The sequence below is a fragment of the Ictidomys tridecemlineatus genome, chromosome 2, assembly GCF_052094955.1.
Source record: "Ictidomys tridecemlineatus isolate mIctTri1 chromosome 2, mIctTri1.hap1, whole genome shotgun sequence".
Taxonomy (NCBI): domain Eukaryota; kingdom Metazoa; phylum Chordata; class Mammalia; order Rodentia; family Sciuridae; genus Ictidomys; species Ictidomys tridecemlineatus.
In genome coordinates, this window is record NC_135478.1 from 145,605,754 (window position 1) to 145,632,798 (window position 27,045).

The window sequence follows — 27,045 nt, forward strand, 5'->3', positions numbered from 1 at the left end:
CAACTCAGTGAGGCCCTGTCTTAAAATATAAAATAGGGCTGGGGACGTGGCTCAGTGGTTGACTGCTCCTGAGTTCAATCCCTGGTGCCCCCCCAAAATGTTTGGCCTTGGTACTCAAATTTGATCATTACACATTGTACGTATCAAAATATCACACAGTATCACATAAATATGTTACCATTAAAAAATTGGCTTAGATCAGTACTGGTGACCATAGATGGGTTTTCACTAGGAAATGACCTCAGAAGCATTTCCACTTATTAAAGTTAGTTTATTAGGTACAAAGAAATGAATCTGCAGAGGAAGGCATCAATAAATATAAAATACAGGTGAAACAGGGGGAGAGTCACAGACAACAGGGTCAGTGAAGATGTGGGAGGTGGCAGGGACGCCTCTCTGATGAGTCCATGGTCCAGGGGCTCAGCCTGTACACTGCCCAAGCTTGGAGAGTGCGCGTTCAGTGACAGGTCTTGAGGACACACGTGATGCCAGATTCCTGAGGTTGCTCCCTATTTGCCATTTTTTGGTTTCTGCTCCTTCCTTCCCTCTGTTCTTGGATGGTTGTATTATAAATTTTCTATCCCAGCAGAACTTCTGAATGCCTCACCAGGGCCGGCAGTCCACTCCAAAGTGGAACTGCCTATGTCTAGGGCCTTCTCCATTATGCAAATTAAAGCTCTTGTAAATATTTTATGCAACCGGAAGGAAGGCAGAGTGGATACTGTCCCCCACATGAAATCCTGGACTTCTTGGAAAACTTCCAGAACCAATACAATAAATCAATAATGCAAAAGGCCTACGAACGCTTCTTTCCCACTGATTTTAGCTGTTACGATTTGGCCTGAGTCGTGCCCCCAGAGATGCATACTTGACGCTGACTCAGTTTCTCCCATCTGAAATGAGCAAGCACACACCGAGGCAGGACACCAGCTTGATTGGCTCCAGACCACAGCGAGGGGTCTGCAGTCACGTTGGCCAAACCCGGCTCACTGTGGCTCACTGTCCCGCATCCTCAAGGTTCGAGGGCATGAGTGGGTTGTTCCAAAGCAAACTTGTTTTCTGCTATCCTCCTCTTCTCCCTCTCCAATTTCCTCAGGGATCTCAGTCTGTTTCCTCCTAGTCTCTATCCTTTATCCGTGTCAGCGTTCCCTGTCCACTTCCATGCCCTTGCTGGCTCAAGGAAAAGGTAAGGGGCAGCTCCAGCCCAGCTGGACTCTGCATCATCAGGGAGCTGAATGTGCACCCGCCCCCAGGTGCCCATCACAGGGGAAGGGGAAGCTGTGGGCCTGTGACATCTTCCCTCAGCTGGGAAGGGGGCTGGGTGTGGCCTATGGGTGGTTCCCAGATTCTCAGGGTGGGGCTGTTGCCAGGTATTTGAGGCCTATATTTCTTCAGACATTTTGTTCTACACGTTTCTCATATTTTCCATGGAAATCTCTGCAACCTCTTTGGGAGATTAGGAGACTTCTGGGATAGAATTAGCAGTTCATGATAATCAGAACTAGTGTATGTTGTTTTTTTTTTTTCCTAAAGGAAAAAATAAATACCAAAATCTCATAAAGGTGACTTCACCTGGACTACCAGGATGGAGCTGGGAACTTAGAGGGACAGGAGGGAAGTGACGGAGACACGGGCACTAGGAGCACTGTAAACAGTAAGAGCATTGGCTACTTGTAGGATAATTCAGTTACAAAAGGGCCCTGTGGAAGGCACTGGAGGGGCTGAGCCCACTCCTGCCTTTACACTGCGGTATATTTACATTAGGCAGCAAAAAGACATCCCTGTACTGCAAAATGGAAGTGAGACATGGCATCTCACTCCCCGGAGGCTGCGCGGCACCGTCGGGGTATGGGCACACACTACTTCCTCTGAGCTGCATCATTTATAAGGCATTATTTGGTTTGATTTTGCAGTTGGTGCAATGAGAATATAAAGTCATGCCAATAAGAAGCTTTTGTGACTACTTAGGACTTTGGGACCACCTACAAACTAAGGATGCTCTAAAAATGGTTCAGAATCTAGGAAGGGCCAGCCCGCAAGCATATTTACAGTCACAGGATAGACACAATGGAGTGGGGTAGGGCTCTGTCTGTACAGACAAATGCCAAGATACATTTTAAATAATGGAAAAATGGTGGTTGTCTTTAAAAATATTATTGAAATAAAGTGGAGTAAAATGTTGCTTTAAAGCCCGTGCAAACCACGTATTTACAATAAATAAGCGCTCCTTTCAGAGCCTGTATGTTGACTGAATACAGCTTGAGTATGGTGGGGCCTGACACGTTCATCCTGTGACATGGAACCCCTGGACCTTGGCTTCATCCGTCTTCTCACCGGAGTGTCTTTAGAGATAACTGTGGAAACATGACAGAAGATTACCAGGTGGGGTTAGAAGACTCACTGCACCCAAGGGTGGGAAACACAGCCTTTCCTCATTCACACAGGACCACCAAGGCTGGGAAATGGTCCTCTCATGTGTAAGGAGAGTTTTTTTTTACCCACAGGGTCATGGTGGCAAACCAGATGGGGCATGAAGTTGATGTGTGGCAACCTAAAATTCTGACTTCTGAACATTTAGAAGAGACCAAGAACCAGCAGTTGACTGTGCAGGAAGTTCAGGAAAAGCCAAGAACATGCTAGAGACACCAGGTCAGGGCAAGGGAAAAGGGGGAAAGGAAGTCAGACCCTCAGACTTCCAGCCCAGCATCCATGAAGGAGAGAGCACTCCCCAGGGACTGTGTGCTGGCCAGAGCCCACTGGTTTTCTCTGGATGCTGCTTTGTGTCTTACTGCAGTGAAAATGATTGAAAATGATCTCCAGAGATCTTGGTGGGATGTCCAATGAGACTTTTAATCCATCCTTGACTGGACTGTCACGGGCAGAGACAAAAAGCATCAGTCTGGGGTGATTTAGATTTGTGCCTATCATGAGGCTAGAGACCAGATCCTGCATAATGTCCTACCTAGCCTTGCCCTGTTGATGGTGAGGAAGGCTCTTCTCAGTGATATATAGTGTTAGGAGCACCAGAGGAAGGTCAGAAGATCTGGGCATGTGACCTTCGACAAACCCATCAGCCTCTGGAGTCTAGTTTTCTCTTTTGTATAAATGACATTGGGGCTGGGAGTGTAGCTCAGTGGTCAGGGACTTGCTTAGCATAGGTGAGTCCCTGGGTTTAATCCCCAGCACTGAAAAAAAAAAAATGGCATTAAAAGTTTCTCTCCAGTTTGATCACAGGGTGATTAAAAGGATCAAATGAGATAACATATACAAACCAACTAAAAACTATAAAGAGCCATATAAATATGAGACTATAATTATGATGATGATTCTATTTTGCTGATCACAAGAGCAATACATTCCTTGTAGAAATTATAGAAGTATACTAGGAAGAAAGTAAAAAGCAGTGATCCTCTTCTACGGGCAGTGTCTACACTGGACCATTTTGCAGGGCTGCATGGAATGTGCAGGAAGGTGATCCGAGACGGAAGGCATGAGATTCCTGGAAGCCAGAGACACGGGGCAGGCGAGGGAGCACAGACTCCCTCAGCTTTTGTTATATGTGAATGTCTTAATTTCTTCCTCACTTCTAAAGGACAGTTTTGCCAAATATAGGATTCTAGGTTGACAGTTTTTTTTTTCTTTTTAATACTTTCAATATATTAGCTTACTTGTCCTCTCCAAAGTTCTGATGAGACATCTGCCAATAACCTTCCTGAGGATACCTGGTATGTGACAAATCGATTCTCTTGTTGCTTTTGAGATCCTCTGTTCTTCAGAAGTTTTGTTATAGCGTGCCTTGATGTTAGTCTCTTTGTGTTCATCTTACTTAGAGTTTACTGAGATTTTTGAATGTTTTTATTCATGCCTCTAATCAAATTTGTGAAGTTTCTTCAAATATTCTTTCTGTGCCCCTCTCATCTCCCTGAAAACACCTGATGGTGTCCCATAGCTCTGACAGGCTCTGTTCATTTTTAATGTTTTTTTCCTTCTGGTCTTCAGACTTAATAATTTTGACTGTCTTTTCTTCTAGTTCACTGATTCTGTTTTTCTGCTGGCTCAACTCTGCCTTTCATTTTCTCTAGTGAATTTTTCATTTCGGTTGTATTTTTTCAGCTTCAGAATTTCTATGTTTTCTTTCTCTTTACTGATATTTCCATTTTGTTCATACATCATTTGCTTGAATTTATCCACATCTTCCTTTACTTTTTTGAGCAACTTTAAGACAGTTGCCTTTGGGGCTGGGGCTGGAGCTCAGGGTAGAGCACTTGCCTAGTATGTGTGAGGCCCTGGGTTCGATCCTCAGCACCACATAAAAATAAAATAAAGGTATTGTGTCCATCTACTATTAAAAAAAAAAAAAGACAGTTGCCATTTATTTATTTATTTACTTACTTTCTGTAGGGGGGATTGAATCTAGGGGCATTTTACCACTGAGCTACATCCCTAACCCTTTTTAAATTTTTGTTTTGTTTTGTTTTGAGACAGGTTCTCACTAAGCTGCTTAGAGCATCACTAAGTTGCTGAGGCTGGCTTCGAACTTGCTCTCCTCCCATTTTAGCCTCCCAAGTTGTTGGGATTACAGGGACGTGCCACCATGCCCAGCATGAACATTTTTAAGACTGCTGTTTTAAACTCTTTGTCTAATAGATCTGCCATCAATCCTTTTTCAAAGATACTGTTGTTGTTGTTGTTGTTGAATGGTCTTCACTCTTCTACTTCTTTGTGTAATTTGTGATTTTCTTTTTTGTTGTTGGGAATGATATCTGAATCAAACAATGCCGTAACACTAGAAAGCAGATCCTCTTCCTTCCTCAGAATTTGCTAGAAGTATTTGTTATCATTTTAATTTTATTCTATCTATTTTTATCTTATTTTTTGTATGTTATCTCTATGCCAAGAATCAGCTTGGGGTGTAAATTTAAGGTCTTCTCTGGTCTTTCTGGAGCCTATGCCTTTTCTCTCGAACATACGTGGTTACTTCCTAATTTCCCCTACATAGGAAGTTGCTTTCAAACAGCTTGGTCTTTAACGTTTGGCTTCCAAAAGTAGAAACAGTAAAATGAAGAGAAGAAAAAAAATTCTCCTGGAGGTTGCTTCAGCCAGAAGGAGAGAGACCTGCAGTGGTGGGAAGAGGTGCAGGGGGGATGCCACCTCTTTACCTGCACCCACACTTTCAAAAGCAGCAGTGGGCAATTAAAGCCCAGATCCCCAACGTGTGGAGGATGGGGATATTTTTTTCCCCTTTGCCCTTCTTGGCTCCCCCAAACTGTGTGCAAGTTACTCCAAGAACACATGCATAGCTGCCTGCCATGGGGCTGGTTGGGGGATGCTCAGCAGCTACTGGTACAAGCTGAAATCACCTAAAATCAATTCTGATTTATTCTCCAAGCATCCCCTGGATCTTGCAAGCCTTCAATGGACCCCAGAGTTCTACACAGAGTTCCATACAAAATCCATCAGATGGGTTTTGCCAGTGCAATTGTTGTTCAGGTGGGGAGACAGATCCTCCCATCATCCTCTCAGAATCCCCTCCATCTAGTAACAATTCTGTGCATATTCTTCCTCTCTTCTTTCTTTTTTATGTGCATATGCTTCTTTAACTACAGTTGTATACCTGTTTTGAACCTATGATCATCTGAGAATGGATATTGCTATTCCTGGGTTAGCTGAGGTTAGAGAAGGGAAATGCTTGTTTGCCAGAGGAAGTACCTACCGCCTGTCCCAGGGACTACCCTGGCTTTTGGGAATCAAGGCCCTTCCTTCTTAGGTCACTTTCCTTCACATTCCACCCTCTGTGGGATGGCCCAGTGTACCAGCAAGCCAGCCCGTTGTCTGTCACACAGAACCCTGAAACAGGATGAGGGCCAGAGTAGGACTGTACATATTTTCAAAGAAACAAAGGACTTTTAAACGTGAGACTCTATTATGTCCAATGGGAGATGTCACCTCTGCCCAGGTTAGGAGACACTTCTAATTGCATGGGGTGAGAGCAAGGGCATTTCTTCCAAGACTGTCTTAGCACAGAAGCACCCGTGTGGTCTCCCTCTTGGCCTTGTCAATTTCCTATAGCCAAAGGACTTGGCTTGTGAGTCAATCTGGCCAAAATCAATTATAATATCGATGGAGGAAAAAGCTCTAAGGGCACCAAAAGGAGCCACGGATTCTACAGGTGAGAGAGAACACTGAATTAGATTTTAGAAATGCTACAGGGTTTTTCACAGGCTTCTCAAACTATCCTACTCAGGGAAGAATGGGCAGGGACTGGGGTGATGACAGCAGAATGAGTCCAAAGTGGGTTCTGAGTGGCTCAACTTGCTTCTGCATGTGGTAGTGATTCTGGGGGGGGCCTTCCATGTTTCAGCTCTTGAATTCTAAGTGTTCCATTCTGGCTTGAAACAAAGCCACGCCAAAATGGCTTTCCATGAAGAAAACGAGTCTGAGGAAGGCTGCCCAGCTGCTGAGTATTTCCGTGCTCCCCAGGAGAATCTCCTTGAGGGCTATGTTACCTGAGCATTTCTGCCTTTGATGTCATCCGGGCTCTGTCCTGCTGCCTCGGTCTGGAGCCAGGGACCAGGTGTGCGACCTGAGAGAAACAAGGAAGATCTCACCATTGATTGGACCACGGAAGGTTGGGCCCACTCCACCAAGAAACCCGCTCAGCCAGCACTTCCATACCAGAAAGGAACCCAGGGCAAGGTGAGCCTGGAAACCTGGGCTCCTGGCCCTGGACTGTGCTTCCGCCCCACCCTTAAAGCCACAGACCACAGACACAGGGTCCTCATGTCCATGCTGCAAGGACAGCCATCTTGTGAGGCCCATCATCTTTAAGCTTGTTAGCGCTTCCTGACTCATGGCTCACCACACCCTTCAGCTACACCCCTCTACAGTGTACCAGGCACCATGCCAGGGTCAGTTAGACCCATGTCCCAAAGTCCCCAGGACAGTCCAGGTTGCTGTGCTACTTAAAAAACAGCATGAAATAAAGAAACAATGATCACAAATTATTTATGATATTGAAAAACTGATAATAACCTGTGTTCAACCAAAGGTTCTAGGTAATCTAGAGTTCAGTATCATATAATGGAGTAAGAAGCAGCTGTCTTTTAAAACAGTCTTGATTTGGAGGAACTAAATTGTATGAAATAGAACAGTCTCGATTATTTTTAAAATTCACTAAAAACACAATAAATGAAAATGTTTTCTCTTGAGTAGAATTATTATTTTTAAAAAATTCCTGGGAATAAGTACCTCTGAAGTTTTCTACCATGAGCATATATAAACCATTGGGACAACTTTTATGGTACAGTTTTAAAAATGAACTATCACTCAGAAGGTCTCTGAAACTTAACAAAACATTAATAAATGGGCACTGTAACTTTCATTAAAATTTTTTTTTTTAACTAATGAGTGCACTGGGTCTAGAATAAAGATATTTTGGAGCAAATGATGCAGGGAATCTCAGATTTTTGAGCCAGTTTGAGTAAAAGTAAAAAGGCACTAACAGCCCCTGATCTGATTCCCTGTGAGAAGACAGCCTTGGGAATGACTATTTTTAAATCTCAGAAACTCCTGTCCACTACAGAAAAATCTTCTAGGTCTGGGTTTCACAATCCAGGCTTTATTAACATTTTGGCCTCTACGATTCTTTGTGGTGAGGCCGTCCTCTGTGCTGTAGGACATTTAACAGCAGAACTGGTCTCTCTGTTACTAGGTGCCAGTCACACCCCAGGCCCATGCCCAGTTGTTAACTCAAACCTGACTCTATACATGGCTGACTGGTCCCTGGGGGCCAACATCTAGCCATTTGAAGACCATTAGATAATAAAACAGGCTTCCCCAGGTAAACAGCTCTCCCTACTTTTGATACAGATGCCTGGAAACAAGAGCAAAGAGGTTAAAGGAGAATGAGTGAGTTCTCCATAAAATAGAAAAGACAACTCTGGCCTTAGCGCAAGAGATATTTCACTGGTGCCAGAAGTGAGTGGCCGGGACATCATCAGGGTTAGACAGAGTGCTTTGGATTTAAAAATGGCTTCGAAGGGATTTCCCCTTATAAAATGTCACTAGAACCTTCTGGAATTCATCAAGTGGGGCCGTTCTGCGGAAACGGTCCATCACACCGGCTATTCCCCATGGAAAGGTATTTCATATTCATCCAAACTACAGTTTTCAAACTTTCGGTACTAGAGCTCAGAGTAAAAATCTTTTTACATCTCTTCCCTATCTCCATCCAGCCCCTACTGCACTGGCAGAGCCCACGGAGTGAACGCTGCTGTCTTTGCTGCGATCTCCTGCAAACTGAGGGCTCTGCTTCCCTGCTAATGCAGCTGTGGCCCTGAGGAACACTGGGAGCAGCAGTCCTGGTGCACACTCCTCTGCACTGTGAGGTTGAAAGAGGAATGTGCCAGGGCTGATAGAGCAGGACCCAGGGCCAAGTTGGCTTTCAGCCTTGTTTTTCTTCATGTGCAAACCAAGCTCGCCTTATATCTTTCTCCAGCCATAGCCACATTTTCATGTTAGGGGGAAAAAAATTCATTCTGTAACCAAGTGACATGAGAATAGATATGTAGGACTTGGAGAGTGTCCAGAAAAGATTTAGAAACTTGGCTGGCCATTAAGGCAGGGTCTCCTGGAGACTCTTCTACCAGCCTTGGAGTGCAATTCCTGGGAGCTGGGAAGGTGGGCTTGGGAAAGGCAGACTCGTGTGAGGAGCAGACCTAACCATCAGTGCAGGGCCAATGGTCTGCCTAACCTCAGTCTACCGTGGCAGGAAAGAGAGGAGGTAGCATGCCGAGATGCAAAGATCACTCTGGATGTGGAGCAGAGACCTGAACTAGCCCTGACAGGGCAGCAGAGGCAGGCCACTGTACTCTGCCTTGGTTTCTCCAGCTGTACATGAAGCCAGATGGCACCAAAGGGCCTTCTTGTAATCTCTAAGTGAAGGGAATGACAGGTTCCATTGGATCTAAACCTTCCATCTGGCCTTTTCTCTCCTTCCCTACTGTCACTGCTATCATAGAACTGGTGGGCACAGGAGACTCATCATCCCTTTGAGCACATCTCCTCTGGACTAAGCCCAAGCTAAGAGAGGTCACCCTACATGCCACATGCCTCCCTTCCTGCACAGGTACATGGATCTATGGGTGGGCTAATCTTCTCTCTCCCAAAAATTTGCAATCTAAAAGTTTCAATGATTACTGAAAGCAGTATTCATTTATCAAAAGAATTTAGACAACACAGACAAGCACTGAGTGACAATCACTTCATATTTTGGTGTATTTCTAGTCTCTTCCTCTATTTGATCAAATTCTCTTTTTCTCCATCAACATACAAGTTAATTTTATTTTATTTTTAAATTTAAATCATAAGCAGGACGCAGAGCCACACAATGGTAATCCCAGTAGTTCGGGAGGCTGAGGCAGGAGGATCCCAAGTTCAAAGCCATAGCAATTTAGTGAGGCCCTAAGCAACTCAGAGAGACCTTGTCTCAAAATAAAAAAAAAAAAGGGGGGGGGACTGGGGATATGGCTCAGTGGTTAAGCATCTTTGAGTTTAATCCCGGAACAACAACAACAACAAAAAAATAGATCGTATTTATTTTTTGTGTACTTTTTTGGTATTATTTTATTCATTCAAGATGGTGTTGATGTTTTCTCAGTGTGCTAAATATTTAGTAACATTGTTTTAATGTTTTCCTGGTGTTCCATCTTGTGGCTCTGCTTTAATTTTTTAAACTCCATTGATGGAGATTTGTGATATTTCCAATTTTTTAATTCTGTAAATAGTCGAGCAATGTATATATGAGTGAGCCTTTTTATTCAACAAGTATTTACTGAGTGCATGCCTGACTCCATTCTGAGAGCTGGAGATGGGCCAGTGCATAAAATTGGTGCCTTCTCTGCCATTCAGGTCTTACCCTGTACGGGGGAAGATAGACAAGGGGCAGGAAAACACATCACATGTCAGCAGGCAATAAATACCTTGAAGACTATTAACAAACAGTGTGAAGAGAATAAAAAGTGATGGGCCAGAGAGACCTACTATTTTACATCAGTCAAGGATTGTCTGATAAGGCACTGCTGTGGACTGAACTGTGTCCTCCCTTCTCAAATTCACATGTGGAAATCTCAATACCAGTGTGATGGTATTGGCAGATGTGCTTTTGGGAGGTGATCAGGGTTAGATGAGGTCATGTGGGTGGGTCCCCTGATGGGATCAGTGCCCTCATAGTAGAAAATGGTTCTTCCTCTTTGCCATGTCAGTACAGTGAGAAGGTGGCTCTCAAACTCTTTGACAGAGTTTCCTCTGTCAAAGCAGGAAACTGAATCAGTTGGCACCTAATCTTTTCAGCTTCTAGACTGTGAGAAAATATACATCTGTTAAGCCATCCAGTCTATGGTATTTTGTTTTGGCAGGCTGAGCTGATAGACAGGTACCATTTGATCCAGAGGAAGTAGAGAATGAGTCTGTGGCTATCTGAGGAAAATGTCTCATACCTAAGGAAAAGCAGGTGCAAAGAACCCAGAGGCAGAATTGTGCTTTGAATGTTCTAGAAATTGAGGTGGTGTTAGAGCAAAGTGAGGTGGGAGGAGAGTGGTTCAAGAGGAGAGGGAGAGTTCATGTAGGTCTTATGAACCATGATAAAAACTTCTCGTTGATTTGGAGCAAGATGAGAATTTACTGGAGGCTCTGGGGCAGAGGGCAGCTTGGTTGGGCTGGGGCTTTAGACACATCACTTGTGCTACAGTGGGAAGCCTGTTAGCAGATTCCTGAGGTAATGTGGGAAAGAAATGCCAGTGGCTTAGGCCAGGGTTGGGGTGGAAGAAGAGGTGAGAGGGATCAGATTCTAGATTCATTTCACTGGAAGATGTCCTAGAGTTTACTGCTAAGTTGAATGTGGGAGAAGAGAAAGAAGTGGAGGGTGATTCTGAGGTTTGGGGTATTAAAAAAACATATATTGGAGGAGCCATCAGAGTTCAGGGGAAGGAGAAAGGAGAGGGAGAGCTGTTAGAAAATCTTATTGGGAGAAGAGCTTTGGAAGAAGGGGTTGTACACTACCCTGATGCCTCTGAACATGGGATTTGGCAAGGGGGAGGTCCACTGGTGGCCTTGATTGCATCTCTTGCCATAGCAGGGAGGGGAGAAGGACTGAGAGGACTCAGCAGGAGAGAGAACAGGAGGAGAGGAAGTGACACAGGGAGACACTGCTGGCTCTAAGAGGAGCAGAGAAGGCTCAGGGACAGAGTAGATCAAGGGACAGATTTTACAGATATCAAAGCACCTTTGCAGATTTAGATGTATACTTTTTTTCTTTTTTGGGGGGGGGTACTGGGTATGGTGCTTTACCACTGAGCTACATCCCCAGAACTCCTGCCCACTTTTGTTTATTTGTGTGGTGCTGGGGATTGAACCCATGGCCTGTGCATGCGAGGCAAGCGCTCTACCAGCTGAGCTATAGCCCCAGCTGCAGATTTAGAGAAATAAAGAAATGCCCAGGAAAGGCAGAAGTTGTGGTGAAGGAGTAGGAGGCTGGAAGACAGTTTATGAAGGGCTGTGGTTGACAGTAACTATCAGGAGTAGCTGAGAAAAGCTCGCTGGGGCAGAGGATCCTGCCCAACCACCCACTAGAAAGGCAGAAATTATTACTCTCCCCCTGAGGTGTGCTTTTTCTATGGATTCTCTCAGCTTTGGAACATCTCATCCTTTTTAATTTCTATGACATGATCCACCCAATACTGCTAAAGTCATTGCAGTGCCTAGCGGAGAAGTGGCACAGCTCCTGGAAATAATGGTGGCCAAGTTTTACTTTAAACATAAAATAATTCTTTTCAAAGAGGAGTTGGACTTCAATGAGATACCACTTTGCACTCACTAGACTGTCTACTATGAAATGAAATTAAAATTTAAAACTGGGTTATCAGGGTTGATAAGGATGGAGAAAAACTGGAACCCTTATGTGCTTTTGGTGAAAATGTAAAATGGTGGAGCTGCTATGGGAACTGGTATGGAGGTTCCTCAACCCATTAAAAATAGAAATTACCATACAACCCAGCCATTCTACTTTGAGAATATATACCCTTAGAGAATTTGGAATCAGGTGTCGGGAGCTGCCACATAGGAGCTGAACACCCCCTAGCTTTGATTGATGGGAATGTAGAGATGTGGCAAGCCAGCCATGGGCTGTGTGTGTGAGCTGTGAGCATTTTGAACACATAAGTGGACTGGACTGACGATGCAGCTCTGTCTGGGCTATACACAGATGTGTCCCTTTTGCTTGTTCTGCCTTTGATCATCACACAGCACATGAGATGGGTGTGGTCTTCCAAGATGTCAGTCAACCTGCTGACCTGGGAGATATCGAGAAGCTAGACTCGACCCCCTGAAACCTGACCCCTTGCTTCATTTGAATGGCTTCTCCCCAATAAAACTGGGTTTGAGGTATGCTCTTTCTCTTTCTTGCCTGCCTTAACTCCTTTGTGGGAGCTGGATCAGAAGAGCTGTCATACAACCCACAGAAAAAGGTATTTCTGTGTCATTATTTCATGCCAGCCCAGTTCACCTGGAGTGACCCTGACTGGTTTAGTTGTTTGCTGTGACAATCAGGGTCTTAAGGAGTCATTTGTATACCTCTGTTCATAGCAGAAAATATTTTCAATAGCTAAAATGTGGAAGAAGCCAATAATCCAGTGAATAGATAAACAAAATGTGGTATTTGTGTATGTGTGTGTGTGTGTGTGTATGGAGGTTATTATTCCCATATATACATAATGGAACATTATTCTGCCTTAAAAAGGAAGGACATTCTGACATAAATTACATGGATGAACTTTGAGGACATTATGCTAAGTGAAATCAGCCTGTAACCAAAAGCAAATAGTGTATGGTTCTGCTTAAGGAAGTACTTAGTGTACTCAAAATCATAGAGACAGAAAGTAGAATGGTGTTTGCCAGGAGCCGGGGGGCCAGGGGGAGAGGGAAACATGGAGTTATTAATCCATGGGTGTAGAGTTTTGGTTTTACAAGATGAAAAGTATCCTGGAGTTTGAAACATCTTCACCACCTCAAAAGGAAACTCCACACCCATTAGCCATCACTCCCCATTTTCCAACCTTCAGTCCCTGGAATGCCTAATCTACTTTCTGACTCTATGGATTTGCCTATTTTGGACATTTCATATAAATGGGACCCTACAATCATGTTGTCCTGTTTGGTTTCTTTAACTTAGCATAATGTTTTCAAGCATCATTCATGCCCTAGCATGTCTAGGTATTTCATTCCTTGTTATGGCTAAATCATATCTCATTACAGGATGATCATGCATTGTCCATCAATTCATCAGTCATTTCCACCTTTTGGTGATTGTGAATTATGCCACTATGAATGTTTCTGCGCAGCATTCATAGTGTAGTGTTTTGTTTGAAGACCAGCTTAAAATTCTTTTGGGTCTATATCCAGGAGAGGAATTGATGGGTCATGCTATAGGTTGGATCTGGAAAGTCCCCCAAAGGCCCATGTCTTCAAGGCTTGGTCCTCGGCCTGTGGCGCTCTTGTGGTTTGGTGGAGACCTTTAAGGGGTGGAATCTAGTGGGAAGTCTTAGGTCATGGGGATGTGCCCTTAAAGGGGACTATGGACCCTAGTCTCATTCTCTCTTTTGATCCCTGGCTGCCCTACGCTTTGCTCCACCATCTGCACAAGATACTGCCTTACCACAAACCCAAAAGCACTGGGCCAGTAAACCATGGACTGAAACCTCTGAAACTGTAAGCCAAACAATCTTTTCTCTCTTTAATTGATTATCTTGGTTACTGTATTACAGTAAAGGAAGAGTGACTAATACAGGTCATATGTTTTATATTGAAATCATTGAAGAACCTAATGCATCACTAAAATATTTAAATAACTAGACAAAATTTTACCAATGGAGGAAAAATAGCCATTAACTGTAGAGCAGAGACAGCGAATACATCCATTGGAAAAGCTAAATATTAGGGCATTTGTGTACTCTGGTATGTGTGTACTTTAGCATGCATGCGCTCTAGAAGGACGGATAGAGAAAAGAAGCAGGATGAGACAGAGTGAGCACTGCCACCCCTGAGCATGAGAACCCATGTGTCTCACAGAAACAACAATGACTCCTGGACCGTGAAGGCTCCCATATCTTGGGGAACCAGTTCAATAGCGAGGAGAGGAAAACTGCACAGAGAAATGTGATCACACTAACATCATTAACAAGACTCTCCCCTGTGATTCACAAGGATGGCAAGAATATGCTCATTTAACTTTGAGGGAATCTCCCGAAGTTATTTCATGTCCACTGATGCCACATCAATCGAAAATAGTTACCTTATTTTTGAAATTGCAATTTCCCTTTCTTGTCTGTAAGATGTCAGTTCATTTAGCAGACATTTTTTTTTCTGTTCCTTTCTGAGCAGCAGGGGATTACTTTTGAGGTGGGCACTGATGCGAACATTTCTCTTGCAATGGGGCATAGAGCACAGACTGTCAGCTGTGCCTGCTGGGCAGGCTCAGTGGGGCCAAGGACTGTAGCTCTCCAATTCTCAAGCACCATGGGCAGTATGCAGTCTACCATTGCCAACTTCCTAAGTCATGCCCAACAAGAAAGGGAACCCCTAAGTCTTCATCTGATACCTTTTTTCCCCACCAGATTATTATGCTTATTTTACAAAATGAGCAAATGCGTATTATTGAGTGATACTCCCCAACTTGTCACCTATGGCAGCCTGTGTAGCATTACTCAATCAGGCACCTTATGCCTAAAGTACCATGGACTTATGGTTCCTAAATGCACCATGAAATCATGCTCTCTCCTGGGCATGTGCAAACAGTGTCCTCTCTCTAGGCCACTGTGACCCCACCTTCTACTCCCTCCCATCAATGCCCCAAACACTCCAGTCATTAAGACATTGTCATGTGCGGCGGCTAACTTCTCACTCATCTCTCAAGAGTGTGCTTGGCGGAGGGTGGTGAGGGACCTTGCTTCTTACTCTGCAGCCTCTGGTGCCTGCAAGGTGCCTGCCGTGCAAGGGCAGTGTGGGCACATTTGCTGAACTGAGCAGGAACTTGAGACCCATGCAGCACCTGCCTCCTCCCATTGCTGGCTCTTCCGTCTTTTTAAAACCTAAAGGGATGTGATTTCTCCCCCATCCGCCTTTATAACAATCCACTCCCTTTCTCTCAAGTCAGAAAAATGGTATTTACCTGTGATTAAAAGAGGACACAAGGCTCCTCTCTCTGACAGGCAGTCCCACAGCCAGAAGAGGGAACTCTGTCCAGGCTGGTGCTGAAAGCCCTCTGCCCTGAGCAGAGCAGGCTGGAGCACCTCTGCTTCTCTGAATCAAGGCCCCTCTGAGAGGACAGGGCCACTGAACTTGGTCCCCGATTCCTGGTCTCAAGCTAGCCCTGGACTCTGATGACTTTTCATTAGGGTGCTCAGGTGATCGAGACGGGGTCCTTACTTAGGCAATAGGGTAGGCACACATCCAACTCTCACCCCATACTGTTGAATGTGCTGCCTCCTGCCACCCCTTGTCCAGTCTGGCTGGCTCAGCACTGCACAAGGATTGGCTCAGTTTAACCAGTGAGCAGCAACAGTGTGGTCGTACCCCACCCTCGCTTTTCTCTCACTTCCCTGCTGTTTCAGCCTCAGTCTCCTCCTCTCTTCTCAGGGCTGAACAGATGAGCTGAGTTAAAGCCTCTCTTGGAGCCTGACCACACTGTTCAATCAGCAGGAGGCCTTCTCCTGGCTGAGTCTCAACCTAGACTGTACACCAGAATCACCTGGCAGCTCTCAAAAATAGTGACATCTGGGTCCCACCCTGGATATTTTGATGAGAGGCAGTGTGGAGTTCAGGATTTTTAAAAGCTCCTAGGTCATTCCAGTAGGTAGCCAGCCATGGTTGAGAACCATTGGCCTAAGGATGTTTTCCATTGCATGATTTGTCAGAATTCTGAATTGGGGGGAATTGTATTTCTTTCCCAGTTCAGTCCCTGTATCCCATTTCAGTGTTGTTTGGGGGCGTTTAGCTCCCTAGCCAAAAGTCCCAGGAGGAAAGGGATATGTGGTAAATTTAGGCATCCAAATCTGATGCCAGTTAACCCTGGTGTTGTGCAAAAAAAAAAAAAATAAAAACAAAATCTCCAAATGAACTCTTATGTGCAAGGACAAATGTTCTGATTAGGTATGAACACACTGTATCCTTGCAGCAGGACAGTAAAATCATGACATCACCCTTCAGGCAGTCTCTGGTCAATCAATGCACACCGAGCACCTACTTTAGCAGTGTCAGGAAAAGCCAGAAGTCTTGTCAAGGTAGTACTTACTTCGGGGGACCTTGCTGGGGTAAATCTTCTGGCATGGTTTGTATTCATCCGGAGGGGGAAAGTCTTCCACAGAATGGAACGTGAATTTAGACTCGAAGTCATCTGCACATGTGGGAAATGGTAAAGTTTAGGTGGGTTACAGGCAGGCCCCAAGTTGGATCGCTCCAGGAGAATACACGTCACTCTAAGCAAATGCACTGTGTTCTGCTTGCCTGCTCTGTGCAAAGGTGTTGATGGAAGGGCTATTCCCCCCAAGACATCCATCCACCTTTCAAGTTTTACTGCTTGGCTGGGAGGAGGGAAAGTAGAGTGAGATCAGCAGTGATTTCCCATCACCCACCAAACTGACTCCAACCAACATCTTAAGGAAGCTCCTAAGGGGGCAGAAGTGAGCTCCTGGGGAGAGAAGAGGAGTGGTCCTGTCTCCCTTTCCTGGGCTGACTCCTGCCTTTGAGCTGGGTCTTGTTTCTGACCATAGCCTAGCACACAGAAGGGGGGCAGTGGTGTTGCAATCACATCCAACTCCAAGTGCCTTTAATTCCTACCTCCATAGTTTTGCTCCAATTGTCCCCCTACCTCGTGGGCCTTCTACCCACTCCTTGCCCTTATCCAAATCACTCTGGTCTCTCTGGCACTCTGGTCTCTCAGTCTCCATGGAGAGAGACAGACATACACACAAAGAGAGAATTCAAATGCTGGTTTTCTTTCTGTTCTCTAATCTGAGTCAGAAGTCTAAGAGTAGGCCCTGGAACTATCCAGAAAGTGGTGAAAGAAACCCTATTTCACAGGCCTGGTAGGCTGTCCTATATTTGTGTGAGCCCACAGTTCACTGGGGCCAGGGGAAATCACTTCCTCACTGGCACCAGCACCCGGGGGTGCACCTGCTTACCGGTGATGTGCACACTTCCATTCCGCAGCTGACCTCCGGGCTGCTGGGTGGGGGTCCAGGCAGGGTTCTGCTGGCTCTTGCTTGAAAGCTCTGTGGTGGGTGATCTTGCAGGAGGTGCTGGAGGTGGATTTAGCTTTCCCCCACTGGTCCCTTATGGGGAAGATGACAGGGTATTCAGAGTTAGGAATGGGGACAGTGATGTTATAACTTTATGTGAGAGATTAGACGTTTAGATCTCTGGATATAACATGATATAGTGATTCAAAGGGCAACTGCTTGAGCCAAACTGAGAATGAATCACAGTTCTCTCATTGGGACAAATAACAGGTTCTTTGTGCCTCAGTTTTCTTATCCGAAAATGGGAATACTAGGACACATACCTCCTAGGGTTGAGAGGACTAAATGAGTTGATTTCAGTCAAGTGGTATACAGTAAGTGCTTGATAGTTGTGATAATATTAATGATGACCCTCATTATAAGATGGTACAGCCCTCTGGGCATGGTAGGGCATGCCTGTAATCCTAGAGGCTTGAGAGTCTGAGTCAGAGGATTATGGGTTCAAAGTCAGCCTTAGCAACTGTGAAGTGCTAAGCAACTCAGTGAGACCCTGTCTCTAAATAAAATACAAAATAGGACTGGAGATGTGGCTCAGTGGTTGAGTGCCCCTGAGTTCAAGCCCAGGTAACTCCCCTCCAAAGAAAGATGGTACAGTCCAAGGAATGGCCCCACTGCAGAGTGATAGAAACAGCAAAGGTAGTTACTAGGTGAGGGCCCAGAGAGAGGCCAGAAGAATGGGTCGTAGGGACATGTTCCTACCCTCAAATTCTGCTCCCACTGAGTTCTACCCTCACCAGCTCTTCTGCATTGCAATCTGCTTGTTCTCCTTCAGGTCCAACCTGGATCCTTCCCGACCACCAAGGCCCAACTCAAATCCAACCTACACCCTCAAGCCTTCCCTGGTCAATGGCCAGAGGCTCCTCCCTCCTCTCCCTGTGCTATTCTGTGGGACCCTTGGCAGTCGACAGTCCAGTGTCCTGGCTCCCCATTACAGGTACCCATTACTGCTGCTTATTTCCCCAATGACATTGCCACCATCACTCTGCCAGTACACCACCGTTCCCTGTGCTAGTTGCTTACAATTACAACTTCTTTCCCTTCTCCTAAGTTGAGCTGAAGTAGAAGTTACCCCCATTTTATAAGTGAAATCAAGTTCACGTCCAAAGACACCAAGGGAGAGGCCAGGCAAGCCTTCTGGAGCAGGTATGGGTTCCAGCAGCAGCAGCAGCAGCAGCAGCAGAGTGGTGCCCTTCCAGCTCCTGCTTTCCCTGCAGGGTCGGCCCAAAGGGTCTGTCCCAGGCTTCTTTCTCTCACTCTTCTCTTCCTAGGCACCTAGGAGTTATTTGATCCCACAAGGAGACTAAAGGGCTAAAGAGACTGCTGATCCTCCTCTGGATGGGAACTTGCCCCTCCTTGTCAGAAAGGAGAAGGAAGGAATGAAAAAACAGGCTGCCGCCCCAGCTATGCGCAGGCCCTCACCGCATAGTCACAGCAATGCCCTGTGAAAGGTGCTGTCATTATTCCTACTTGTCAGAGTTAAAAAAAAAAAAAAGTCAAGATAAAACAAAACAAAAAACCCAAGTAACTGGCATCTGATTACACAGGAGTGTGTAGGGAACCCAGGATCTGAACTCAAATCTCTCCAAATCCAAGACATGTTTTTCTTCCCACTCCACCACGGACATTTAAAATCACAGATACCAGAGGGGCTCAATGCTAGGCCTCCTGGTGACTAGTCAGTTGAAAAAAGAAAGACTAAAACCTTATCTCTTCTGATCAACAGTCTTAAAAATATCCTTGCCCTTTGTGCTAGGAATTCTCTCTTAGTAATCTATCCTCTAAAAAATATCCAAAATAGGGCTGAGGTTGTGGCTCAGTGGTAGAGCGCTTGCCTTGCTCGTGTGAACCACTGAGTTTGTTCGTCAGCACCACATAAGAAAAAAAAATTAATTAAAAAAATAAAAAATATCCAAAGTATAGACTAAAATCCTACACTGTTATTCATAATAACAAAAACAGGGAATCAACTTAAATGTATGTACCCATTATCATTTTAATTTACTTATACATTTTAATAATTTGACAAAACTGCTTTTAATATAGTATTAAATAAAAATACAAAATTGTAAGTACAAAGTGGTATTAAGCATGTAAACGTACATGTATTCAGAAAAAAAATGAAAATGACATCCAAATGACAGTTTTCATCTCTAGGCGATATTATTTCTATTTGCTCCACAATAAGCTGGCATTGTTTTTAATTTAAGGAAATACATTTAAGAAACTCTCTGCATCAAAAGATTTACTGGCAGAAAAAAAATAGATGCATGAATATGTGTGTGGGGGGAGTTGTATATGTGTTAATTGTGTATGTATATGGGTGTGTGTATGGAGTATGCATTTATTAGGATGTTTTTGTGTAAGGTTGAGAGAGGGCGTGTAGTTGTGTTTGAGTTGTGTGTGTAAATGCAGGAGTGTGTGGATGTGTGGTGGTACCTTTTGTGTGGAAAGGCGTCAACCGTGCATGAAGTCTACCACTACAGGGACCAGTGAAGTAAGTCATGAGCCATCAACGCTCAATTCACAATCCTCTCTGCTCTGTACTGAAGAATTATTTTCACTTTTTGGCTAAAGATACAGGCCCTGTTTTCTCCAGTCAGCTGACAACCTGCCAAAAGGCAGAATGTGAATCCAATCTGCTGAGGGCCAGTGAAGATTCAGGCTGGGAGCCAGACTGGAATAACTCAGGAGAAGACTAAACCAGAGACCTGGGTTGGAGAAACAAGACCCTCCCGAGGAGTAGATCTGTCCATAGTAAAAACAAAACTCTTCTCTAGAGCTCACTTGCTATTCCCTGTTCCAAGCACAACACATACAAGGCCTCCATCTTTACAACAACCCCAGGAGGTAGAAAGATTGCTGTCCTCATCTTACAGAGAAGGACGCACAGACAGCTAAGTGGTTGTCCAGGGTCCCAGCCAGTGATGGCAAGAGGATCATGGCCAGAATCCCTCTTACCTTCTGCAGGATCTGGGACAAGTTTCCCTGTCCCCCTGGCCCTTGGTTTGCATCTCTAAAATGAAAACTTCCAACAATAAAGTCCCATAGAGGGACAAGGTTCTACCCAGAGGCACTGAGTAGCCCTGGACTAAAACAAGATTCTGAGATTGGAGCCATCCCACGGTTCACAGGGCTAGGCAGACTGGGCTGCTTTACCTGGGCCTCTGCAGATCCTCCTCTTCTGTAGGAGCGGCTGAGGTCCCAGAGGGCCAGGTGGTGCGGGCAAGCCCTGCGCGCTCGCCTTCTGCTGTTGGGCCTGGAAGCTGGGGGACTTGGGGGGCAGCGGGGGAGGGGTTTCGCTGCTGTTGTTAGCACCGGGCAAGGGAGGCGCTGGCACCGAAGCCCTGGGCGAACAGGAAGCATACAGGGGGAGAGGGGGCGGCGGAGGGGGCGGAGGGGGCGGCGGCGGCGGGGCGGGAGGCTCTGGCACCTCTTGCGCGGGGCTGGCGGGCTCTTCATTGAGTCCTGGATACCCACAGGGTGGGAGGAGAGGGAGCGGGGGCGGGATGGGCGGGAGGTGCAAGGGGGCCAGCTGAGGCCTCACGGCCTTGTCACTGAGTAGGGAGGCCGGGGGCAGAGGGGGTGGGGTCGGAGGAAGCGGCGGAGGTGGAGGCGGAGGAGGGCAGGGGACAGTGGGTGCAATGGCAGGAGAGCTCCCTTTGGTCGGTAGGCCAGGTGGGGACACCAGCGAGGCCTTGGTGGGGGAAGACGGTGGTAGAGGTGGAGGTAGGGGCGGAGGAGGTGGAGGTGGGGCGGGCACATTGGGGCGAGGAGGGACTATCCTGGCAGCGCCTTGGGCCTCAGAGGCATTGCCTAGCCTGGGAGACGCAGGGGGGTTAAGTGGGCCACTAATGGTTTTGGTGGGAAGCCGGGGAGAAGGCGCTCGTGAACCAGGGGCCTGCCCTGTCTTGCCACCTAGAAATGAAACAAATTCTGGGTTAGCTCAACAACAACAGAGAAAGGAAGAAGCTAAAGCGAGTGGGTGGCACTTGGGACCAGCTGGATGAGCGCCAAGGTCCTTCTGAGCATCAAGGAGCTGTCCTTCCAGAGAAGCCCAGGTCAGACCCTAATCTTACTATTCTGTTCTCACCTGCCAATAGCCTTCTCACGTCCAGCCCAGGACTCAGGACTGCTCTTACCTGTGCCCTTCCTCATCTCAAGACCCCTCACATTCATTCACCATTACCTGCCAGGTGCAGTTGGCCTTATGCTCTAGTTTGGATCCTTAGGTATACCAAGCCCAAACACCTGGCTAGGGGGGTTTTCCTCACTGCTAGCATTTTATGAACAAGGACATCCTTTGTTTCTATATTGCAAACATAAAATTCACGATTCCCTGAATACATAAGGGAAATCAGCAGGGAAACACTTATCCTCCACATTCCAGGTCCAATGACCTTGAACCTCCTAGTTACATGGCCTCTAGAAGTTCAAAGACCTCTTTCCCAAAAACTTACTCTTATTTTCAAAGGGCTGGCTTTTTCCTGATCTCTGAATTTCTCATCCTCTATGTGTCTCCTTCATCACATCATTTTTTAAAAAAAATATTTATTTTTTAGTTGTAGTTGGACACAGTACTTTTATTTTATTTATTTATTTTCATGTGGTGCTGAGTATCGAACCCAGGGCCTCATACATGCTAGGCAAGCGCTCTACGGCTGAGCCACAACCCCAGCCCAACCACATCATTGAAATCCAATAACTCTTAAACTCAGGGGTAACAACAAATTGCTCCTTTATGGAGGACTGGGGTGGACATGGGGTCCTTGGAGGGAGCTCTGACTCTTGATATAACCTTGCACCACAGTGCTGATTCTCTTCTTCCCGCTCCCTTGCCTCTTGCTAAGGAGAAAAAAAATTTCCTCTTCCTGCTTAATGAAGTTCTGCAATCATTGTTTAAATATGATTTCAAGAGAGGTCACTGTCAGAGGAAATGTCACTCTCCTTTCAGAAGGCATATTCAAATAGTTCTTCCAAATTTAGTCCTCCCTTAAAGGCGTTCTGGGGAACACACTTTCTCCTATTTCACTATCCCTATATTTTATATGGCAATATGTGGAAAACACTTGAAAAAAATGCTTGCTTCTCACACATACAACTTCCTGGGTGCGGCAGCATAGGGGCAGCTTTTGTTTCAGATTATAAACCCCAGTGTCTACTGAGGGGGTTCTGGAGCTTTTCATCCCATATGAATCTCCAGTGTTTCCCCAAATGGGTACAAGTCATTCCTGAAGGACTTGATGTCAAAAGCCAGGCCAAAGGCATAGAAGTGCCTCTGGGGGAAGAAGATCAGTGGGCAGGAGTATGGTGTCTGGGTTTTTGCACTGGTGGCCCTCTGGCTATGATGTGACAGTCACCTGGGCAATACTACTAGAGCTTGGTTGTTCTTAAGGCAGGTGGTGTGGTCATCCCTCTATTGAAGATTTTCTTTGAGGAGATTCTAGAAGACATATCTTTATGGTGAGGAATTAACTTTCAGGGGCCAGAACAGCTGGCTGCCTATGCCAAGGATTAGAAAGCCCCTACCTGGTCTTTCCAGGGACAAGATCTATATTTTATATGATGTCTAGGTCAGGGATCAGCACAGAAAATCCAGCCTAAAAGTTCTGAAACCTCTTCCCATAGTTGACAGAGATGATGACAGAAAACCCAGGCAGCTCCCTAAATAAGTCAGGGTCTACCTAGATGCCCAGTTGCCAAGTGAAATTTAAAAGAATCATAAATTTAAAGAGCAGAACAGAGCCTACTCTTGAATAACCAATCCACACTTTTTAAATGATTGAAAACATCGTGAATCCAAGATTCAAAAACCCTGAAAGTGAGTCTGTTAAGAGTTCAAAAATCCTCTGCTTCCTGCTCATGTGGTGGAAGATCAGGTACCAGGAATATTTGGAGCCTGACAGTCGCTGGGTCAGTGATATCCCTGGAGTTTATTCGTCTTGTTGGCTAAAGAGCACAATAGTAGGAAAACACTTTTTTTTTCCTTATGATATATATATATATGCCCAATTTGAACGCAAAAGTTTTAAAACATCCATTGCCCACTAAAGCACACATAACTGCAATGGACTGATTGTAATAATGGCCTCAATTACCCTCTCATGCCTAATTCTGTAATCTTTGAATATGATTGACTATTAACATAACCTTTTAATATGACTGAATATGATATCAAGAGATGAAGTCTATTTCCACATCTTTGTCACTTGCTTTGGATGTGATAGGAATTAACACTTCCTAGCCTTCCAAGTTACTTCTCAGTAGCTTCCAAGACTAAGCCTCAAGGGACTTTATACACCTCTTCCTTTTATTTTGGAGCCTTGCCACCACCATGATAACAAGCCCTTGAGCAGCCTGCTGGAGACTGAGAGACCACGTGGACCTGAGGTGAATCAAGCCAGTGGTTACAGCTGAGCCTCAGAGACAGGAAAAACAGGAGAAATCTAAGATAAAGGAAAGCCACCTACCTAACCTGCAGGTTTGCAGATGCTGAGGGAGTAGAGCTGAGATCATTCCACATTGCTAACCCACAGAATTATAGGCTAAATAATAAATGGTCATTTAAAACTCTTTAAGTTTCTGTGTTCTGTTATATCGCAACACCTAATTGATACAATGAATGAAAACCATTACAACTCATGCATCTCTAGTGAGTCCATAGTGATGTCATTATGATGATCTATTATGATTTACATCTTCTGTCTGGGCAACCATTACGCCAATGCTAAATAATACAAATTGCTCTTCAATTATTAATTGAATAATTTAGTTAGGATGATGATTTGAAAGATTCCTCACGAACAGTTCTGTGCTTTAGAAACTTCCAGTGTTTAAGTTTCCAAATACATGATCTCTAATATGACTGTTTATAAAACACATGTTCCTGGGCACATGTGGAACCAACTGGGCACATGTGGATTGCCCAGTTGGTTCCACGAGTTAAGGAGATTGAGACTATGATGTAGCTGGTCCAAACTTTTCCTTACCTGCTACATCCCTCTGGCCTGCTGGTCGCAACACAGGAAAGCCACCAGCGAAGAGATCTCCCAGGACTGGGGGTGTGTTTCCTCCTCGGGAGTTGGCAGAGCCTCCCCCTTCTTTGTTGCTTGCTTTCGAACCTTCAAAGAGAAGAGCAAGTGGTGAAGATGAGTGAGCAGAGCCGAGCAGTTCCTTCTCACTCTGGGGTTTGACACCGTCTCAGCAGTGTCCCATTGTCCTCTTTCCAGTGTCGCCCTTGCACTCAGCATCTTCCCCAGGTGCCCTCTGCCTTGGTACTCCGCAGACTCATGTGCCTACATATGTCTGCTGCCCTCTCCAGCCCTGTCACAGAGCTAACCATTTGTGGCTAACCACCTGGAAATTGACCAAACAAAGGGACCTGAATACTACCCATTTGCTGGATGCTGATGGGGAATCAGCAGGACACTGCAAATTAGAAAACCTGAACACACGGCAGGTGTAGGGTTGGTTGTATTCGAAGCTTGGCATTGGAAAGACTAGACAAAAAAAACCTATGGATTTGATTCGGCGCACCATCTTAACTTGCTGTCCACAGGGGGTTGACCAGAACTACAAGCAGGAAGTGAAGGTCTGCAATGATTTCTGCTTCAGAATTTTCCTTCCCCTGGGTTCTCAGACACTGGGCCCACCCTATGATTCCCTAAACTTCTTCTTCTGTACAAAAGGAAGCCTGAAAGCTTGGGCATCACTAACTCCAGACTTTGAGATGTGTGTGATTGCAGAACCTGAGAAGATATTCAGCGGAGGCAAAAATCACTGACACAATGTGTTTATAGCCTAAAGCTATTATGCAGGGAGAAGTTAGGACACAGTGCCCACTGGTGGCTGAAAGTAGACAGATTATTCTGAGTATTAACATACATTACTTACTGGAGTCAATACGAAGTGGGTATTCCAACAAAATGGATTAATTTGTTAATTGAGCTTAGCCAAGTAGACAGTGGGTCTAAATGGAAACTAATTTAAATTACAATCAATGTTGAAAATGCTTTTTAAAAAAATATGTCTTTGGCTGGGTTTGGTGGCACATGCCTGTAATCCCAACTTCTCAGGAGGCTGAGGCAGGAGGATCGTGTGTTCAAAGCCAGCCTCAGCAAAAGTGAGGTGATACACAACTCATTGAGTCCCTGTCTCTAAATAATTAAATACACAATAGGGCTGGAGATGTGGCTCAGTGGTTGAGTGGCCCTGAGTTCAATCCCCAGTACTGCCCCCCTCAAAAAAAATGTCTTTGTATGTTATCATATGAGATACAGTTATGTTTTTCGGACTAGCTTTAGGACCATCATGCACATCATTGCAAAATATATAAAGACCCAATACCTTGCATTATTAAATAATTCAATCTTCCATAATCTGAACACTACCCCACCCCAGAAAAAAGAGCAGGTATTATTATCTCCTTCATTTTGCAGATGAGCTAACTGAGCCTCAAAGAAGTTCCCTGGGGCTTGGGGTGTATAGGGGTGTAGTTCAGTGGTAGAGCCTGTGTTTCATTCCTAGTACCAAAACAAAAAACAACAACAACAACAAAAAACAACAAAAGGCCCCTTGATTTGCCTGGTGGCAGAAGCAGAATTCAATGTGAATTACCTGACCTGCACACAGGCTCCTATTATGTTCTGGAAGACAGAAGGTTGCAGTCATATGATCTTGTGAGATAGAATTTTGAACACATCTTTTTCCTTGTGAAAAACAAAAACTCCAGTTGGGAGCTTTGTTGTCTATAGTTAAGTTTGAGGACTATGTTGACACAGGGTAAGGGATCTTTATGTTACCCCATGATGGACACACAAAATGTGGTACATCCATAAGATGAAACTGTGTGAGAGGGACATACTGTATTATGGATGGAGCTTGAAAATGCTGGCCTGAGAGAAGCCAGTCACCAAAAGGCCAGAGAGGACATGATTCCATTCCTATGAAATAACCAGAATAAGCTCATCCATAGAGACAGAAAGTAGGTTAGTGGCTGCCAGGGGCTGGGCTGGGAGGAATGGAGTGACTGTTAATGAGTGCGGGATTTTCTTTTTGGGGTAATAAAAATGTTCTGGAACTAGATAGAGGGAATGGTTCCAACAACATTGTGGATATAGTAAATGCCGCTAAAGATTTTAAAATGTTAAAATTGGTAAATTGTGTTATATGTATTTTATACAATGAATAAAAAAGTTAAACCACCATGGGGTTTTTGCTTTGTTTTGTTTTTTAACTTTTAGCCTTTGAAAAATGATGGAAGATGCACTCTAAAACATCTCACTCTCTTGCCCATCTGCCTGTCCACTGAGCAGGTTTGAGATAGCTTGGTGTGTCCTGCGTCACAAATGCAACCCAGCCAGGGGACTGTGGCTGTGCCCTGCCCTGTGCCCCTGCCCTGGGCTTGTGGTAGGCCTGATTGAACTGCTTGCTTACTTTCGATTTGTGGGGCACTGCGGTCATTGATCTGTGTGACTTTTCGCAGGCGAGTTCCTTGCTGGATATCAGCCAACAGGGCACTCCGACCTTTCGGATCTGGCTTCCTCAAGCCTGAAGTGTCAGTGCTGACCTGTAAAAGAAGAAGAGGTTTGACTATAATTGCATGTAACATTCACAGAGGAGCAGAATGGCCTGACTGCTGGGAGCTCTCCTACTTCCATACCCCGTCCCCAAGCTGACCTCGTCCAGCTATCACTGGAGA

General features: G+C 45.2%; 1 protein-coding gene across 1 annotated transcript in view; it reads right to left on the reverse strand.

Moving 5' to 3' along the window:
• Positions 1 to 250: 250 nt before the first annotated feature.
• Wipf3 (WAS/WASL interacting protein family member 3) overlaps positions 251 to 27,045 on the reverse strand; it is an 88,479-nt gene continuing 61,684 nt past the window's right edge. The window contains exons 3-9 of the mRNA XM_078039911.1: positions 26,781 to 26,913; positions 24,335 to 24,466; positions 20,505 to 21,263; positions 17,232 to 17,381; positions 16,343 to 16,444; positions 6,507 to 6,583; positions 251 to 2,354 (exon numbers count right to left, since the gene is read on the reverse strand). Of these exons, the coding sequence (XP_077896037.1) occupies positions 2,331 to 2,354; positions 6,507 to 6,583; positions 16,343 to 16,444; positions 17,232 to 17,381; positions 20,505 to 21,263; positions 24,335 to 24,466; positions 26,781 to 26,913 (1,377 nt within the window). The 3' untranslated portion in view covers positions 251 to 2,330. The remainder of the gene's footprint in view (positions 2,355 to 6,506; positions 6,584 to 16,342; positions 16,445 to 17,231; positions 17,382 to 20,504; positions 21,264 to 24,334; positions 24,467 to 26,780; positions 26,914 to 27,045) is intronic.